This window comes from Hakea prostrata, chromosome 3 (assembly GCF_041222555.1).
Source record: "Hakea prostrata isolate BN-2017 chromosome 3, UWA_Hpros_2, whole genome shotgun sequence".
NCBI classification, from domain to species: Eukaryota; Viridiplantae; Streptophyta; class Magnoliopsida; order Proteales; family Proteaceae; genus Hakea; species Hakea prostrata.
Window position 1 is genome coordinate 20301407 of NC_142602.1, and position 20708 is coordinate 20322114.

At 38.5% G+C, this 20708-nt stretch overlaps 1 protein-coding gene across 2 annotated transcripts; it reads left to right on the forward strand.

Annotated features, from left to right (window-relative positions):
* Window positions 1-1360: 1360 nt before the first annotated feature.
* LOC149021466 (auxin response factor 16-like) lies at window positions 1361-15465 on the forward strand. Of its 2 annotated transcripts, XM_089149697.1 has the most exons (14): window positions 1361-2538; window positions 2644-2880; window positions 3696-3808; window positions 3902-3997; window positions 4368-4424; window positions 4534-4689; window positions 4798-4882; window positions 8466-8556; window positions 8644-8808; window positions 8905-9100; window positions 9889-10027; window positions 11003-12825; window positions 14631-14821; window positions 14918-15465. In XM_089149697.1, exons 2-14 carry the CDS (start codon window positions 2838-2840, stop codon window positions 15096-15098), a joined length of 3336 nt encoding a protein of 1111 aa, XP_089005823.1. In that variant the 5' UTR covers window positions 1361-2538; window positions 2644-2837; the 3' UTR covers window positions 15099-15465. The 2 variants fall into 2 exon arrangements, with proteins under 2 accessions (XP_089005823.1, XP_089005822.1); XM_089149696.1 differs by having other exon boundaries at window positions 1361-2880.
* Window positions 15466-20708: the final 5243 nt, after the last annotated feature.

Genomic DNA, 20708 nt, shown 5'->3' on the forward strand with positions numbered 1-20708 from the left:
CCTTTGGAGCTCTATATAAAGCTATTTCTAAGTTCATTATAAATAATGAATTTTCCTCCTCTTTCTGTCTCTCTCTCCCTGTTGTTGTTCTGTCAAGTAGTGAACATTACCTGATACACTTGAAGTAACATTAGACTGACTGATCTTAGGGTGAAGACACTGTAGAACCCGTATTGCACGAATTGGGGTGTCTAAATACCTTAGAGAAAGTACCTCTGGTATGTTTCAGTTCATTTGACAGTATTGTGAGAACAAACGTTCAAGTATATTTGTAGATTCCTCGACAACGATTCAATAGATCTTACAATCAGTTATCAAGAACAGTGTTGCATGAAACTCTCACCCAAAACAAAATAAAAAAGATCCTCAAATCTCTCAATAACCTCATATGCAAATATAAGTTAGATACATACGATCAAGAACGGACAGGATCATGCTAATAAACACCAAATTACTATACAGGAATTTTGGTGTAGCCAAGAGGCAGCGCTATGCCATTTGACAACACCATATTCTGCTTGGCCACTACACATAACGCCATTTTTTGCTAATACCCTAATGAATGCCCCTAGAACAGGCTTTGGCAAATTTAAATCCCCAGCACTATTGGACTTTTGTAGTAAATTAGCTATGTTGGCTAATACAGACAATACTAAGGGTAACCAATATAGATCTCTTTCTTAATATGAAGGTTTTATTTACTATAAAAAAAAAGGTAACAGATCTATCAATTGGCGGTGGGTTGTACTGTACTACGAAGCTTAACTCCCACACCCTTTTCTAGTAATTGAGATCAATGATGGGTTCTAAGCAAACCTTCTGCTTTTATCACAAATCTCCGAAAACAAGTTATTAGAGTCACCCCAAAATATGTTGTGCGGGTCCATTTTCGAAGTTAGGTATAATAATTCCGCTCACCAACATAGAAGTCGAGGTATTAACATCGTATGTTTCTAAGATACAATTAGGAACTTAATGGAACCTAATTTAAACCAAAATAAACAATATATATAATTAATCTTACCAAAAGAAAATATTATTGGGGAGATGGACAAATCCTAGCCGACCGTGTATTAATTAGTTTGAAGGCGTCGACTTTTAGCTGCTGCTCCATCTATGGAATCATCTCCGTGGCCCATCGTGGGTCACATGTAAAACATCTATTATTTCCACCTTACCACTTTCTTGCTAATCTCCTAATTAATATTAATTAATGATTACCAAAACAAAGAATACTTTAATATTAATTAATGTCGTCTCTTTCTTAGGTAGATAATTAATGTTGTCAGAAGGTTTGGCTCATGTGAAAGCATCCGCGTTTTCCGGCAGAATAATTGCGTGTGCGTAATTCTTTTTCATTTTCCCCCCTTTTTCCTGTCTAAAGAGCCGGAGCCATGAGTGACGAGTGCAGCACGAAACAAGGGGAAGAAAACCACTGTGCCAAACAGGGAAAATTCAGAGACAAGATCTCTAGAGAGAGAAAGAGAGATCAAATGTGAATTTGGAGGAATTTAGGATGAATTTGAGGGGTGGGGGCATTTTGTCTGTACAGAGCCCAGCACGGCTTTCTTTTTAAGTTGCTCCAGTCTGTTTCGTGTCGGCTTGTTGCATAGAAGGCTTTGGTTTCTACATCCCTCCGGCGACTTGTCACTTTTCCAATTTCAAGTCTTCAACTCCACCGAAGTTCCGGTTGAACTGAATCGGAACTGAACTTTTTCCGGCATTTATTTTCTGGAGTACCTTTGGAGCTTCCGCGGTAACTTGTAGCAGATCACACAGTTCATGCCGGAGACAATAGCAGCGATCAGATCAAGGCTTCTTCTTGCTTGTGAGTATGCTACATTAGTTATCCAAGGAGAAGCTCTCAAGCAAGTTCCATCCAAGGATCTTTCCTCTTAAAGAAAAGACGATTGATTTGGTAGAGGCTGGGTAGTGATTTGCAAAAATAAGTATATTTTATGATAAAAGATATTGTACTTTTGGGGGAGCAGGAAGCTTCGGTTGATCGTTGTTCTGGCGGTATTCAAGCCGAGTCGGAGTCGAATTGTCATATCCGTGTCTGTTGTTGTTTTAGACATCTCCATTTATTGTTTCTGTTTCAAGCCTAGCTCCTCAGACAATTGCAGACGTTTGGCTTTCCAGTTTCTGCTTCAAGCCTTGAAGAAGAATTAGTTGATTAACGTGGCGACGACTTCTAGAACTTTTGGCTTTGAGACATCTGGCTGCTTTGAATAGCTCGTTCAATTGTTGAAACACACCAAAGGAAGAACAGTTTCGGCTGTCACGGGCCTGCACTTGGCAACCAGTCATGGATATCCTAGACGAAGTGAAAAAAGGGGGTACATAAAGGAGTTCGGTGTGGTTTTGGCTTTTCTTGCATTTCACGTTTCCGCGTTTCTGGCATTAGGAGAATGAAGGTTTGATGACAGAGGTGCAGACGATTTCGGGAATATTGGGTTTTTGGCTTCTGAATTCCGTCAGAAGGCCGAAGCTGTCATTCTTGGCGAGAAGAGAAGTTTCATAGTATCCAACTTTCAGGTTGGTTTTACTGAGGGACAGCTCATACCAGGGAAAAGATTCGGCTTATAGTTCCAGAGTTCTACTCTTTTCCTTTTCTCATCTTCTGTCTTCTTTTCCCTCTAGTAATTTTCCCAATAGTATTCTGGTGACGACGATTCAAAGACGTGGATAACTCTCTATGGGGGCAAGACTTCCTTTATGGGCTATGGAGTTCTGAGATTTTCAGAAGAAAAGAGTAGGTGCTGAGATAGAACAAGACCGAACAAAGTGCTACCTTTTCGGAATTATATTTCTGTTTATTGACGGGATCTGCGACCATGAAAGCTCCCTTAAACAGCTATACGGCAAATGCTGGAGAAGGTATGCCTCCCCCCTACTCTCTCTCTCCATCTCCTCGCTTGATTCGTGACTTTTTAGCTTATCCTTAGTGAATTAAAAAATTTCGAAGTGGATGTCAATGGATTCACCGAAATCATTTGTGTGAACTGATAGGGCTACAAAGATCGATTGGGCATATTACTGTATTGACTGATCTGAGAAACAATTAGTAAACTGATACCTTGTGTGTATCTTTTGACGTTTTAACGGACACAACTATTCCAGTTGGTTATCTATATTATATCAGACAAGATTAGCGCGAGAGACCCCCAAATTTTCACTTAATAACTTAAATTACTGCTAAGATTCATTTGAGGGCTTGATTGCAATGTTAGGAATCTGAAGTAACTCTTTAGATGCATCACAAACTTGGCTGCCACTGGGGTTGCAGCCGTGTTCCTGCTGCCACAATCGAAGTTTAAGACTTGGAATCTTGAAGGATAATTGAAAAAGATAAAAATATATAGGGGTTTTTGAAGCTGTAAGGGAAATTGTGTGCGTACTATTGAGGTGAGCAGGAAATATATCCCAGATATTAGTCCTGAGAGTTTCAGAATTTGTGGGAGGAAAAAAAAACTGCGCATTCAACAGTGATATTTAAATTAATTGTAGTTATGTGCATGTACAAGTTTAGCTACTGCATCAAGTTTGTTGCACCGTGCAAGTCCACTATATTATTTCCTTCTTTCTATGCGGGAATGTACTTAAAGGAGTTCTAGTGTGAGTACTGTCTGTATTTTTTCCATGAACCTCAGTATTTTAATATCTTGACAATCTTCCAAATTGCTCGAAAGCAGGGGAAAAGAGGAGTATTAATTCGGAGTTATGGCATGCTTGTGCCGGGCCTCTGGTATCTTTGCCTCCTGTTGGCAGTCTCGTGGTTTACTTCCCACAAGGACACAGTGAACAGGTTCTCCCCCATTCTTTCTAGGTGTCTCTCAGTCTCTCTCCACTTTATGTTTCTTGTTCCTAAATGAATCTTCTTTGGTCACTACAATTTCAGGTTGCTGCTTCGATACACAAGGAAAATGAAAGTATTCCTAACTATCCCAACCTTCCTTCAAAGCTGATCTGTGTGCTACATAATGTTACACTGCATGTATGTGACCTTCTACTAATCTTCTGTGATATTTAAATTTATTTTAAAGGACAAATGCTTATGGTCCTTTGTAATCTTTGTTAGTTTAGAAGGCTCATTCATGACTTGAGAACACAAAGTTGTTCTTCCCTCTCTTGTGAAGAGGGGGCAAAGAAGGCCATTAGTTATTTTTTTGTGTTGTAGTGTTTGCTTAATCTTGACGAAACATGCAGCCATGTGCTTTGTGATATTTCATTCACTCGTATGTAAATTATCCAGTTTGATCAAACATAATGTACCATATAAATTGAAAAAAATAGCATATCTGATGATTTAGAGAAGCAGGAGCTATTTTATGAATTTCTCAAGGGATGATTATCTTTTGAATCAGGCTGATCCCGAGACAGATGAGGTCTATGCACAGATGACTCTTCAGCCTGTAAATAAAGTAGGTCAGACAGTTATTTGGTATTTCACCTATTAGATTAGTAGGACTTTGTGCTTTTCCTCTCCCTGCATATGATTTTCTTTGAAAAAGCAAGGTGTCTTTCATGTAGTATGACAAGGAAGCTCTACTGGCATCGGATTTGGGCCTCAAGCAAAACAAGCAACCCACTGAGTTTTTTTGCAAAACACTTACCGCTAGTGACACAAGTACTCATGGTGGATTTTCAGTTCCCCGTCGAGCTGCAGAGAAGATATTCCCACCTCTTGTATGCATATTGTTTCATCTCCAAATATTTTTTTTTCTCAAAACCTGAGCATCTTAACAGTCAATGTGCATCTATGGTTCTACTTCTTATGTCTAACTTCCCTTGTAGGATTTTTCAATGCAACCACCTGCTCAAGAGCTAGTAGCTAGAGACTTGCATGATGTTGCGTGGACGTTCAGACATATTTATCGTGGTATGTTCCAGTTTTAGACTTAAAAGGGGAAAAACATTTTATCTCTTTGTTTTAGCTATTTTTGGTACTTCTTTTAAGATCCGTTTCTTGATGCCACTATTGCTTTGCATGTTAGAATATCTTGTTTTGACTGAGGATTCCTCGCTAAAATCCTTTACAGTTTGCCCCCAAAATGGTGATTCTTTTATGCTTTCTTTGCATATTCCTTATGAATTTGGTTAATTGTCCAAATTATACACGTGGGATAAATTAACAGTCATTTTTTTTAATAAATTTTATGTGCGAGGGTGTGCTGACTACTGTGAGATCTGAGGGATCTGTGAGACAAACCTTCTTTATTTGCACTTTTCCCAAGTGCTCCTCCTTATGGACAATCTGACCAAGAACCATTGAGAGAAGGTCCCATAGAGTGTGGTCTTTGATGATGATATTGTTTTGGTGGATAAGACGAAGGAATGGGTTAGCTTTAAGCTAGAGAATTGGAGGTCACCTTGGGAACAAGAGGGATTATATTTATAGAACAAAGAATAAGTATATGATCTGTGAAAAGAAATAGTCACAGTATCATGGATACCAATAGTGAGGAGTTGAGTAAAGAGAGATATCTTGGGTCAATCATAAATATAGAATATTCCTTTGAATGTGGGGAAGTGCGTCTGGAGTGTTGTGTGACCAATAGAATTCTTTAAACCTTAAGGCACTGTTTGTTTGTAGAAATGGGGTGGGCAAAATAAACATGTGGGCCCATATGTAGTGGGGTGAGGGAAAGGAAAGGAAATGATATTATGGAAAAGTTTCAAATGTGGATCCCACTTTTGTTGTATCCCACACTTTTCCACAAAATCCCACTTATTTAGTGGGACTTTGAAATGGAATGGGGTGGGGAAAGCAACATGCCGCATCAACCAACTTTCCCAATCCATTGAACCGAACAAGCCATACTTTGGGATGTCATGAAAAATTTTACTTTTTCAAACTTCGTTCCATCCCTTTTTCCCACCCCACTTTAGATTTAGTTAGCAAATGGTGACTAAAGAAAAAGTTATAGAGGTTGTTATGTGCTTGGCTATGGTGTATGGAGCAGAATGAGAGTATTGGAGCAGATTTAAGAGTTGCCACGATCAATGACAAAGCCTGGAAGAGTTGTTTAAGGAAGGTGCTTAGGGATGCCCACTAAGGAGGAGCAGTATGATTCTTATTGAAGGAGCTAAAAGAACTATGGTCTATGGGTAGGGCTAAAATCATCATAGGAGTGGTGAAGAAGGATATGCATAGTCTCGGTCTTATACCAAGTATGGCCTTAATCAAGGATCCATGCAGATAAGTCTTATACCAAAATCTGCTCCTGAATTCGCATGTGCATCTATTTTGAGGTATCCAAAATCCATCCGAGAAGCGGATATGGTATACCCCTTTCCTACCGATTGTTATCCGTTCGATAAAATTATCCGAGTAGGTTACTTATTTGAATTTGTTTTTCTTATTTTTATAAATTTTTTACTTGATATGTGAATATTTTTCTAGATTTGTATTAAAATTACTACCAAAGTTGCTAATTCTTAAATTTCAAGCCTAGCCTTCACAAATGAAATGGTAAAGATATCAATAGGGAGTTGAAAACTTGGATTCAATCTGTATTCATACCCATTTAGAAGAATTTACTTAAGAAAATAACTATCCAACTGAATTTGTCCAAAAACAATAGGATATTATCCGAATTTGTCTGAATATTATAGTATGCGGATATGGTATTACCACTATCTGATCCAAATCCGATCCATTTACACCCCTACATGCAGTAGACCTTGATTTGTTGAGCTCTGGGATGGGCTCTTTCCACTTACTGATTGTATGTCTTTCATTTATCATTTTCAATATTTTTTCTCATCACTTTCTCCATACTCTTCTCCCATGTTTTTTTCCCCTTCTGGTTAGGATTCAATTTTCAAAATCCTTTTTGCTGCCTTGCATGGCCCTCAGAATTCATATTGTGAGATGTGGCATTTTAGAAATCCAATGGCTGTGATTACAATGGCGGGGAAGATCATAGTTGTGGATCTGGAAAATGCCGCATGTCACAATCTGAGTAATGAGGGCCATGCCGGTGCAACAAGCAAAAATTGCAGTTTTCCGTACTTTGTTCCATTTGGATCTGTGTATGTAACCCAATTAAGTTGGGATAAGTCTGGGTGGAAAGGATAGAAAAGAATTAGAGACCGACCTATTTAAGTTGAAATAAGTCTGGGTGGAAAGAAAAGAAAAGAAAAAAAGCAAAAGCAAAAAATTATGGTACCGGTTATGGTGATGCTTGAAGAGCTTTTGGTTGTGATGGTTTACAAGAGGGGTGTCAAAACCTAACCCGAACAATAAAAACCGGACCGATTCGGCCCGAACTGAAGCTTAATGGGCTGTGTTTGGGCTGAACAACCTCCACCCGCAATGGTTCGGGCTGGGCCGGGCCGGGCCAGCCCGTGTGTGGCCTGCTAGCCCGAACCGAAACCAACCCGTTATAAATAAATAAAATAAAATAAATTTAAATGTAAAAGACAGGAAAACCCCCAAGTATCCATTTGTTTTCCTTAATTGTTTTGCTTTGGAATATGCAAACAACAAGCCTGTCAAAGCCTTCGCCATTTGGAAGATGGGCTTAGTAGATATTTAGCAAGTGCATTATCATTAGAAAATCTTTTAATGTTTTATATTTATCCATTTTTACAAGTGTCAAGAAGGGGGGAGAATAATCAAAGACAACCCTTTAAAATTCATCAAGATGCCAACCTTCTTTTGTATATTAATTCTATCATTTTTACTTCTTTGTAGAAATTTTTTTTTTGGTTTTGAACACCCAACACAAGAGACTTGGAGAGAACTTAATGCTTATATGTGTTCACATGCTCTTGATAAATTCCACATATCAACAAGGTACTCAAAACATACCGCTAGTAAACCCGAACCCGAACCCAAACCGTTAGTAAACCCAATTCTAAACCGTTAGTCCAAACTGTTAGTCAGCCTGAACCCAAACCACACCGGCCCGAAACCGTTATTTTCTTGATGGGCCATGTTTGGGCTGAGTGTTTTTCAGCCCGAAACCTTTAGGACCAGCCCGAAACCGGCCCAATTCGAACCGTTGACACCCCTAGTTTACAGTCCAACTCGTGGGTTAGAAGCCTTGGTGGAGAAGATTATTGTCGTGTGGTTGTGGGCATTACTTTGTCTCTTCCCTCCCTCATGTGGGTGCGTGGTGAAATGGCGATTTCCTCTTTTGTGTTGGAATTAGCTGGGTGGGGTTTGAATAAGCAGCTTTTGGAGAGAAATGGGATGGAACATGTAGGTGGGATTTTGGTTCTGTTTACTACAAAAGCAACATAAATTGGTTCAAAGGATGTTTTGAAGTGAGGAATCAAGAGAAGTATGAATAGGGTGAGATGTGAAGAAGACAGAGTGATGGCAGAGGTAGCTGTTCTTTCCTTTTCTTGGTACTTGTGAACATTATTCTCTTTCAGGTTTTGTTTCCCAACGGAAGGTGTGGGGTTGTTGAATTCTGCAAGGAAAGTTATAACAGCATTTTCCTCTTTTTTAGGTCAACCCAAAAGGCACCTGCTTACCACAGGTTGGAGTGTGTTTGTCAGCACGAAAAGACTCTTTGCAGGTGATTCGGTTCTTTTCATAAGGTAAGCAAAATAATGATAATGATAATGATGATAATAATCTGTGGTTGGTTTTCCCACTTGTGGAACTAAACCAATCTGTTTGTGCAGAGATGAGAAGTCGCAGCTCCTCCTTGGCATAAGACGCGCTAATAGACAGCAACCAACCTTATCCTCATCAGTCATATCCACTGACAGCATGCATATTGGAATTCTTGCAGCCGCAGCTCATGCTGCGGCAAACAACAGCCCATTTACTATATTTTACAACCCAAGGTACCAGTGCAACTTTTGTTGTCTTCTTACCAAGTGATTGTCAATTCAGTGAAGGATTATGCTTACATGGTTAACAATCTTTATTTGACTGAATAGGGCCAGCCCTTCTGAGTTTGTGATTCCCCTGGCCAAATATAATAAAGCAATGTATGCCCAAGTTTCACTTGGCATGAGATTTAGGATGATGTTTGAGACTGAGGAATCGGGAGTACGTAGGTACATGGGCACAATTACTGGTATCAGAGATTTGGATCCTGTGAGATGGAAAAATTCACAATGGCGTAATCTTCAGGTATGATTTGATAATTTTGTGGGTAAAATTAAATCGTAATGTTAAATTATCTGTTCACGTTCCATTCAAGGAAACTCTAATATCTACAGGTTCTGAATATGGACAACCAATGTCTGCTGTATTAGCTATGTGGTGCAGTCACCTGGACCCTTACGTTTTGATAGGTCTATCTGAGGTCATACTTGGGACAAGACCCATGCTATGCATGTCTTTCCTCATGACCTCACCTATAGTCACTTTTGACTTGCCCCTTTTTCTTTTAGTTTCTTCAGTACAAATTAGGTCACTCCTTACTGGGAATCCCTGGGCTTCTGCTGCACATGGCCAAGGCACCTCAGATGACATTCATGGAGTTTTGTCATTTGATATCTGTTCAAGAGTATTTAATTTATGGGACAGTGTTTCCTACTTGAGTAGCTTTACTCCTTACTGGGGCGTCGCTTGGTCTCTGTTGCACATGGCCAACCACCTCAGATGACATTCTCACAGGTTTGTCATTTGGTATCTGTTCAAGAGTATTTAAATATTGGGAGGTTGTTCCTGGTTGGTAGCAGAGGCTACTCAAGCAAGAAACACCCTGTAAGTGCCCCCTATTGGTTTGGCTATTTTTTTTGGGGATGGGGGTTGTAGCGGAAAAGTATTCTCTGGGGAAGGATAAAAGGAGGGGGCATAAGGAGGTACACCTCTGGACAGGAACCATTTCCTTCAATTCTTATTCTATTTTTCGTGTATAAATTACTCTACAATCTCTTTTGCTTGGGCATTAACATTCTTTTTATGCTTGCTAGGTTGGGTGGGATGAGTCTACAGCTGGTGAGCGTCCAAGCCGAGTTTCAATTTGGGAGATTGAGCCTGTAACAACTCCTTTCTACATATGCCCACCTCCTTTTTTCAGACCCAAGTTCCCTAAACAACCAGGGATGCCAGGTGCGTTTAAATGAATAAACATGTTTTACGTTGGACTTAAATAATTGGCCTAATATGCTTGAATTCCACTTTTCTCGATCATATGAAATCTTCTATGGTGCCAAGGCTGTTGGTATTATTTTCAAAGATTTTATCCTGCAGTGGGGTCCCACGGTCTATGATCAGCTAGGCTTTACTCCACCAAATGCTTGGTTGCTGGGTTCTTAGAGCTGTGTATTGGTTGTGGACCAGCTCCCTTCTGTATAAGCCCGATGTGCACTTCTTTCATTAAAATTGGCTGCTTTTTGGTGGATAATGAATTCAGTGATGGTTTTCACTGTACCTTGGTCTGCCATGGTGGCTGGACTTAAGTGTCTGTTTTCTTTCTCAGTAAGCCAAAGATTCTGAACTTTGTTCTGAAAAGTATCTGGTTTTCTGGGGAAAAGTGAACAGGACCTCCTCTACTAATAACACCAAGAAAGACGAGTCTTAACTTTAGCTATCAAAATCTGTGTTAATTGTAGAAGTAACCTACAACTTTATCCATATGGGCATATTTTTTTTTGGTGCAACATATGGGCATATTTTTTGATACCTGCTAATTGAGAAGTCATACAAATCATTAATCCATGACCAACTATCTTCCAACATTTGCCTATGACTTTGCTATATACTACCTTCTTTTCTGCAGAAAAAAGGCGTCTCACCTTTTGCCTATTCTATACTGCTCGCTTTTCTATACAATTTCTTGATTGCCAATTGGTTCCCCATCTACTTTAGGGTTGGGTGGTGAAGAACAATTTGTTTCTAATAACCATGTTCAGCACTTTCTGATTTTTCCTTTTATTTTCTCTTGATGCTTCATTTACTTAATGAGTGGTTCATAGGAGTATTGGTTTTGACCTCTAATCTTAAGCATATTTTCACATCTTGGAATGAATTCATCAAAATCATTCTCATCAACGTATCTGTTTTCTCACCATCTTGAGATTGCAGATGATGACTCCGACATAGAGAATGCTTTTAAAAGGGCAATGCCTTGGCTTGCTGATGACATTGGCTTCAAGGATGCTCAGAATCCAATCTTTCCTGGCTTGAGTCTGGTCCAGTGGATGAGCATGCAACAGAACCATCAGTTCTCAGCTGCTCAATCGGGATTATTTCCATCAATGGTTTCCTCAACTGCAGTGCCTAGTAACCTTACCACTGATGACCCTTCGAAGATATTGAACTTTCAAGCACAGACCTTGAGTGCACCTAATTACCAGTTGAATGTCCCCAAAGCAAATCAACATAACCTGCAAGTTGAACAGCTCCAGCAGCCTTCTTTAACATGGCTTCAACAGCAGCAGCAGCAGATAAAGCAAACTCTTGTTAACTCTCAGCCACAGCAACACTCCCAGCAGCATCAACAGCAACAGCAACAGCAACATCAGCTGCAGCAGCAACATCAACAGCAACAGCAACAGCAACATCAGCTGCAGCAGCAACATCAACAGCAACAGCAACATCAGCAACAGCAGCAACATCAGCAGCAGCAGCAACAGCAACAGCAACAGCAACAGCAACATCAGCAGCAACATCAACAGCAACATCAGCAGCAGCAGCAATTTCAGCAGCAGCTACAACAACAGCAAATAAATAGACCTGGTCTCATCAGTCATGGTGGTACAGCTACAAATCAGATACCAAATCAAAATTTGCAGCAACCAACTCTCTACCCTGAACTTCAGCAGCAGCGGTTACTCATGCCCAACACCCAACCTCAACAAAATATCAATCCCACTAACCAGAGTTCCCTCCTGATGACGTCTTTACCTCAGGATCTGCAGTTCCAGCAGCAAGGGGAACAGCCTCACAGCCTCTTGCAAAGGCAGCTACAGTCACAGCTGCAACAGTCACCTATATCCCAACAACAGCTTCAACTACAGTTGCTGCAGAAATTGCAGCAGCAGCAGCAACAGTTACTATCTCAAGTCAGCCCGCAGTTGCAACACCAACAGCAAGCCCATCAACAAAACCAGCAATCACAACAGCAGCCATTCATGTTGCAACAGCAATCCCTTAGTGGTGCCAACAACCTTTCTCCACACCCACCAAGTCAACCACAAACCTTGCCTTCAAACCATCTCTTGGGCCAGCAGAGACCTCCTGCACTGATGAGCACTCATTCTGGACCAGTAGATGATACTCCATCATGTTCGACGTCACCTTCAACTAACAATTGCCAGGTTTCACCGTCGACCTTGAATAGAAACCATCAAGGTACAGCCATATTGATAGAGGATGGAATAGTTCAGCCTGCAACTAATCCAGTTCAAGAGCTCCTAAGCAAATCTGATGTTCGGGTAAAAAATGAACAGCGTAATGTCCAAGACCCAGAACAAGTAGTACATAGTAGTGGAATTACTGATCAATTGGATGCCTCCTCATCTGCAACATCATATGGCATGGACGGTGGTAGCCTCCAGAATAATTTTTCATTACCTGCTTTCTGTTTGGATGGAGAAGGTCAAGTGGATACGCGGAATAATCTTCTCTTTGGAGTAAATATTGATGGCTTGACACCAGATGCTTTGCTGTCAAGGGGGTTTGGATTGGGGAAGGATCTTCAGAACTTACTTTCTGGTTACGGTGGTAATCAAAGAGATGTTGAAACAGAAATATCTACCGCGGCAATCAGTTCACAGTCGTTTGGGGTACCAGAGATGTCATTCAAGCATGGGTGTTCCAGTGATGCTGCCATCAATGAGGTTGGGGTTCCAAATAGGGGTGTATGGACTAACCAGACCTCTCAGCGTGTGCGAACATTCACTAAGGTATGATACTTTACTCCACTTTCCAGACTTTCTATTTAATTGATTCTCTTATTCTTACATACTTGTCTGATAAGCTGTATGATGGGTTGTCAGAAATAAGTGAGTTTGTGTAATAACTCTGTAAGTTGAACATCCCCCCCCCCCCCCCTCCCACAAAAATAAAATAATAATAAAAAATAAAAAATAATAATAATCAGCATACACTTGTTTGAAAAGTCACAAGAAAACTCATGAGTTTTCAAACCAGCTTGGTTGTTTTGATATCCTTATTAACATACATTTACTTTCTCTTCTGCAATTTACATATTGTTGGACACAACCATCCCCCCTCTTGTACTTACATTTAACAGTGGAATGTTATGAGGTACAAGTGAAGAACTGGTACACATATTCATTTGCTGTGTCCATAAGAAGATCCATGGAATTCTTAAAAAAATTTAGCTTTGCAAGAGGCTTTGTTTTATAGGTACTTTCTTTTGATAGTGCACCTGAGGACACGTGAAAATTTAAATCATACGGTATAGATACTTTTGGTTGATAGTGCATTTGGGTATACATTTAGTGAAATTTTAAATAAATAATACTGGGCGTTAATCTGTGGAAAGTGCCTTTAAAGACTGCTAGTTTAGAAAGATAGTCAATCATTCCCAAAAATTCACAAACATTACATTAATCATCCTTTTGGAAATGACTTCCTATAATCCTATCATGGATCTGGTCATTCACATTCACCTTATGGAAGGTACTACAGAAATTCAAGAATCGTTTCTTAGGTGGATGGGATTATGTCATTTCAGTTCACTCCAATTGGAAATGATCCAATCCCCAAATTTTAAGAGTTTTATCATGATGATCACAAAAGTCAACTGTATCGGTTACTCTGCAGCTCTGTTCAGCAAAGCAAATAATATCAAACTCAATAAAGGGAGTGGGGTTTCTTTCTGGGAAAGTTTAAAATTGAAGTTTGTGAGATTTTCCAGTCTTGAAAAAGCTGCGATATCTAGGTCTTACGAAGTGCTGGTCTAAATTTTGTGGTTTCAACAAAATTTTGACTGTGTTTCAGGTTTCAGTGTTGTTTTGCTACTTCTGACTTCGGACCCAAAGAGGGGAACTCTAAGAAAACCTCAATTTTTTTTGTGATATTTGGCCAAATCCCATATTTCAATACTAATATAATATTTTGATAATTGTGAGTAGTCTTTAATGTTGTAGTTATTCACTCCTAATGTATGATTTAGTTATTTTGATTGAATTGCATGTTCTAGCACTAAATTTTGTTAGAATAAGTCATACTAGAGAAATTATACAATGTACCAATAATGATATATCATTCTAGGGTCTGAGGCCCAACTACCAGTTCGGATGTGTCTGTTTTTTAATAAATAAGGGGGAGGTTCTACATGTTTGGATGACCTTTATAGGGCTTTCCAAAAGTTTCGAGCTCCAATTTGGTCACTTGGGCCTTGAAACCAGAAGCTGAAACAGTTTGGTGAAATATTTTGGTTTGATTCCAGGTCAAAACTTGGCTTAGAGCTGAAACTTCAAACCTTGGTTTTTGACATTTCTTGTGTCAAACCACTTGGATGAACACAAGCATGAGTAGACCACAGGATGTAAACTAAACACTTGGGCAATCTTTCACATGTTTGTGTATTTTTAGGTCATGATATCATCTTGCATTTGAGTACTGTATATAGCAAGAACCCCTGGTTTCCCTTGATATATAGCCCACAATGTTGCTACGTGACTTTTCTGTCATTTGCCACCTGACAAAGTTGAGTGTTTTTTATGTTTTCAAACTTAAGGTCCAAAAGCGTGGATCCGTTGGAAGATGCATAGATGTCACACGTTACAAGGGGTATGATGAGCTCCGTTATGACTTGGCACGAATGTTTGGGATTGAAGGACAGTTAGAAGATCCACACAGGACTGAGTGGAAATTGGTCTACGTAGATCATGAAAATGATATTCTCCTTGTTGGAGATGACCCCTGGGAGTAAGTTAGATCTTTAAGTTAGATCTTTTATAGGAGTTTCCATTTTAATGTTGCTATATTTTCTGCTTTATTTTACACTTGCTTTTCTGTTTGCAGGGAGTTTGTAAGCTGCGTCCAGAGCATCAAGATATTATCATCTGCTGAAGTTCAGCAGATGAGTTTGGATGGGGATTTGGGAAATGTGCCAGCAGCCAATCAGGCATGTAGTGGGTCTGACAGTGGGAATGCATGGAAGGGAAACTATGAAGACAATTCAGCTGCATCATTTGATCGGTAAGGGCTGGCCAAAGGTTTAGGAAATAGTGTAACCTATCATATAATTTTAGGATAGCTTGGACTCTACAACAATCTGCGCAGCTGGTGTGACAGTTTGTAAGAGTTGTCAGAAAAAAGGAAACAAGATCCAGTGAAACAAAGGGCTGTGCAATAGTGTCCATTTTGTGGTACTCGCTTCCATCTGCATACCGCTTTATGGTACAGCCATGTCGCAGATCTGTGGGGTTGTTGGAGACTGGAGAATAATTGGCCCTTTCAACCCTCGTACAGGGATCATGTATGGACGCATAAATGCAGATTGAAGTAGGCTTCCCCCTTCCCATGGCTGGTTTTTTGTACTTGATTTTGGTACAATTTGCAGCGACAAATGTACATCTAATAGCAAGATTGATTATTGGAAACAGTATGATTTTGGAGTTTTAACTGATAGGAGATTACGACTTCTATATACATGTATCTTTTTTGATGGATTTTTACTGCTCTATAAGCGTGTAAAGCAATGAATGGTCCATTATATAATTGATTTGTGGTTATGCCTCCGCCGGCTTGTGTTCGGTGTTTTTGGGGGGGTTCTTTCTTCTGTTGTATGTTTGTAGTTGGTTATCAATTGTCTCCATACTTAGATTTTTAAACCCAGGGAGCACAGAAATCTAGGCATCTCTCCAAATATGAATCTTTTCTCCATCCCCCAACCCACCAACAGAGACCCTTCTTTAGCTGATTCCTTCCTTCTATTATACTCACCCGTAGCCCATTATGTCCCAGCTTAGCACTCGGAAAACCAGTATGAGGAAAGTAAGTTTAATGAATTTGGTTCAGTTCATTAACTCCAAGCCACCTTTATTAATAAAGCAAGGTTTTGGTTGGACAAGGCGCCCACCACACCAGACCCCTCAGAAATTTCACTCCCTCAATGGCATGAAGTCTAGAATTTAAAGAAGCCACAAACAAAACCCCAGGTCACACGGAAGGTTGTTCAGCCGAAATTTTATCACCCTTCCACCAATCATAATACCGCACCTTTGTTTTATTTTTGATAATAAATCCGCCCCGAACTACCAAATTTTGTTGCCAAACCCAAATACTTGTTAGCTACTTTTTCATATGAAATTTTTAGAACTCTTTGAGAACCATTTTTGAATTTAATTTGAATATTCAACTTAAAAGTGATTTTGGACCTTTTGGGATTTGATTAGCTATCCACCCGCCTTACAATATAAATTCAGACATGCTTTCAAATTGCATACTTCTTCCAACTTCAATTCTGAAAATAACAGTTCCAAATGTCAGTCGAAATCCAAGAGGACAGAGCACTGGCCTTTTATTCCTTAATACTTATCACCTGGTAATGAAGATGATTTCAGGAATTGGCGAATGTTCGAATTTTGTGTAAAAGAAACTGCAAGATTGAACTCTCTGTAGCCACTCGTTCGTCAGTCCTATCAAGTTATCTTTCTAACTTCCCCAATACAGGAATTTCGTTGATCTTCTTTTTCATTTTATTCGTCAAATTTTTTTTCTGTTGTTTAGATTTCTGAACTGAAACCTTGAATCGATAACATCATAATGTTGATTGAAAAATTTTTGCAAGGAAGGTGCAATTTTCGATCCTGTGTTTCTCTCAATTGAGTTATCTTTTGGATCCGTTCTCACGAGCAAAACTTTAGGTTTTCAAACTTAAAAGACCGATGAACTGTGCTTAATTCATGAATTTTACAGTAGCAAAATAACAATTTTGGGCATTTTTTGGTTTGTTGTGGTTTGAGTTTCGGCTAACTAACCGTCAGGGCTAACGGTTTAGACTTGGGTTGATTAACGGGTTTATGGTATGCAAGGAAAAGAATAAGAACAAACAATTGGGCATTCTTCAACAATAGCCAAATTTCCATGCAAAACAAAGTTGCTATTAGTCATTGCCATTAAAAAAAAATTTAGAGTCATTCTACGATTTTAGAAAAATCAAGAACTTAGATACTAAGTAGTAACATAGAGACTGCAAGCTCATTCCTCAGGCTCTATTGAATGGTACTCCATAAACAAATCTTCAAACCGAAAACCTTTTTAAATTTCATTTTGTGCTATAATTGATTGTCTTGAAATTGAGTTCTTGTTTGTTATGTGAGAATATAGATATTTTTTTTTCTTATCTTCTATGAAATCTATTTTGTTTTTGGATTGGTATCTAGTTTGATATGCAAAATAAATACTTTTGGATTGAATAAGTATGTAATTGACTCAATTTAAACAAACTTAATACATTCATGTTTGATAAACATAATGGTTTGAACTCTTGGACCCAAGTAAACCACACAAACTAATACGTTTGGTTCAGTCTTGGTTCACGAAGTTCATAAGGCACTTCTCGGCAAGACACTTCTCAACATAATACTTGCTGAGAAGAGGAGTGCCTCATAGTGACGGCCAACTATCATGATGGACTTCTCGAATGGTCTTCCATTAAGTGCCTGACTAGTCATGTCTCGCCAAAGTAACATTGTAAGAGGATTTTGCGCATTACTTTTCTAGATGTCATCAACGGATTAATTTCTACATTGAATGCATTAAGATTCATTAAATGCTCATTGCCCAAGGAAGCTTCTCATTCGCTCAAAGACTTCCTCGAGTAATACACCCTTACGTTTTGTTTGCCAAAGTAAGGGATATCTATCACATCCATGTCAACGTGACTCTAACCACATGATTCGGTAGGATTGTGCATAGCTGTCTTGAAGATTCTTCGAGAAGATTGGGCTCTTGGCTTGTTGATCAAACCACCCATCAGGGACCATCACAACCCTCCATTTGGGATCAAGAAATCCGAGGGCTACAATGCATCTTCACCACCTTAGAAGCATTATCCTGGTATATAAGCAAATACTCATAACGAATTGAAGTAAGTCCAAGAACATTAACTCTGGTTTTATTCTTCTACGACTACCCAAGAAGACATTATCTCTTCGTCTTTTTGGAGCATTTACTCCTCCCTATGAGGATTTGTGTTCATCAGATTCTGACTTAATCATTGGAGGTGGCTTCTCGTCCTCTGAGGAGGCTTACATTCACTTTCTTGTTTCTTAGGAATCAAGACTAGTTTGGTAGTGAATCAGTTGGCCCACAGTCAAATTTTAGAGCAACAATTCAGTTGGACATTCATACTTAATCCTTCTAATTGCCGTTACAAGTAGTAGAATGACTATTTGATCATTGAATTCATGCTTAAATTTTCTAATTGTCTATATCAACTACTTAGTGATAACATAATGATTCAAATATTATTTAATGTAAAACTACAAAACGGGTTGTAAAACAAATTCCGGTTTGGCCGGTTTGGTGCAGGCTCCGCCATTGTTAGCCCAAACACAACCCATTAAGGTTTAATTTTAACAGTTCGGGCTTCAAATTGACACCCTTATGAGGTGACATGCTAACTTTCTCATCCCATGATTTTTCAAAACCTCACAAAATTGGTGAAATTTTGTGAAAAAATGTGAAAAATAAAAAAGTGGGACTTACATTTAACATTTTTTCACAAAATTCCTTCATTTTTTTTTCTTTCTTTCTCTCTCACCCGATTACATATGGGGCCCACATATTTATTTTTCACCCCTTTTTTTCCCACCCCATTTTGCAAATAAATGGTGCATTAAGGGTTGAGCTTGTTATAACGCTGTTGAAGAATCTGCAAATATACTTGAACGCTTGTTCTCACAATACTGTCAAATGAGCTGAAACGTACTAGATGTACTTTCTTTAAGGTATTTAGACACCCCGATTTGTGCATATGGGTTCTACAGTAGTTTTCACCCAAAGATCAATCAGCCCAACCTTTAAGGTTGCACCCCATAAAAGGTTACTTAAGGTGTATCAGGTTATGTTCACTGCTTAACAGAACAACAACAGGGAGAGAGAGAAAGAAAGAGGAGGAGGAAATTCCGTGCTTAGAATGAACTTGGAAATGGCTTTATATAGAGCTCCAAAGGCTGTGGGTGAAAGGGTAAAGTCACCTCTCTTTGTTGAGGGTACCTTTCAGTTCAACTCCCTTCAAGAAGGTACCTATCCAGCTGACCTCCCTACTGGAGAGTGCCTCTCTAATGGCATCTCCACGTAATCACTCAGCAGCGGGATGGCCTTCCGAATCAAAGCCCACGGCCCAAGTCCCAAGTCATATAGATATATTAATATATATATATATATATATATATATATATATATATATATATATATATATATATATATATATATATATATATATATGTATGCCCTCATACTATATATAAGCCAATTAATAATACATGGGCTCTTATTATATATAAACCATATATTGAACTAAATACAACCATGGATAAAAGATACAATTAAAACAAATATTTATATAAAATAAGTTTTAAACATATTTACAACAGAGCATGAGAGAGTTTAAAAGAGCGCAATTATGTTAAATAATTCCCTTAGTTTTTTCAGTTTTTTCTCTTCCCACATGTTAAAAAACTATTTGGCCCCCTTAATATTGAGAACAATTTTGAAGGTAAAATAATATCTATAAATGTCATTCATAATTAAAAACTAACTCTTCAATCCGTATATATTCTCCCCTCTTTTCTTTTATCTTTTCTTCCTATTTATTCTCTTCTCTTTCTTTCTTCCTATTTATTCTCCTCTTTCTATAAGCATGAGTTAAGGAAAATTTGGAAAAAAATTTTTTCCACAATTAGGTACTCTTTCTTTTTCTCAATTTATTTATCATTTTTTTATTTTATTTCATATTATTTGTTTATTGATTTCTTTTGAATTTTTGTTATTTGATTTTTATATTGTGAATTAAATGTCCATAGTTAATAAGGTAAACTAACTACCATTGGTTTACATCTTTTATTTAAATAAAAAATTAATTTGCATTTCTTACCAAAGAAAATTTTAGTTTGTATCTAACCTTTTAAGGTAGAAATCATGTGTCCGGGGGGGCTTGGTCCAAGCAAGGTTCAGATATTGAAACCTTGTGGATGCAAAAATAACCCCACTGGGAGACTCACCCGCTAACCAAGGTGTGCAACCTTGGTCGAACACCGGATTAGTCAGGGCAAAGCCTTGGAAACCGGTGGTTGGCCAAACAAAAAAAAAAGAAGTCATGTGTATTTTTTTTTTGTATTGATGTTTTAATTTATCTATCTTTTGTTTAAAAAAAAAAACCCCAATAATTTACCTCCAAAGGGGTCTTTTTTTCGTACGCGGGGTGATCCTCCAGTGGTTTTTCATCCACAAGGTTGTTTTGCTTACAAATATGTGTGGGTCCTACACAATATATGTGGGTCTATTCTTTAATATAATAAAATAATTTATATATGAGACTCCCAATGATTTCATAAGGGCTCATACATTATGTGGGGTAAAAAAACATTGGTGTTTCTTCAATAGGAAAGTCTAGATATTTTATCAATAGAAAGGTTATTTAGACTTTCATTCTTTGGCCCCCAATGTTGAATCCTGTTTATTGAATCGTATCAAAATATATTTGTTAGTACAATAAAATACTTGATTTGGGACCACAAGTCTTTTACAAGCGTGTGACTGATACCATATCCAGATATTGATATTTTAAACCTATTTAAGAAAG

Coding starts and splice junctions, on each gene's coding strand:
- LOC149021466 (XM_089149696.1), top strand. CDS start 2,838: ATGAAAGCTCCCTTAAACAGCTATACGGCAAATGCTGGAGAAG. Junction 3,998..4,367: donor TACATAATGTTACACTGCAT/GTATGTGACCTT, acceptor CTTTTGAATCAG/GCTGATCCCGAGACAGATGA. Junction 9,101..9,888: donor CACAATGGCGTAATCTTCAG/GTATGATTTGAT, acceptor TATGCTTGCTAG/GTTGGGTGGGATGAGTCTAC.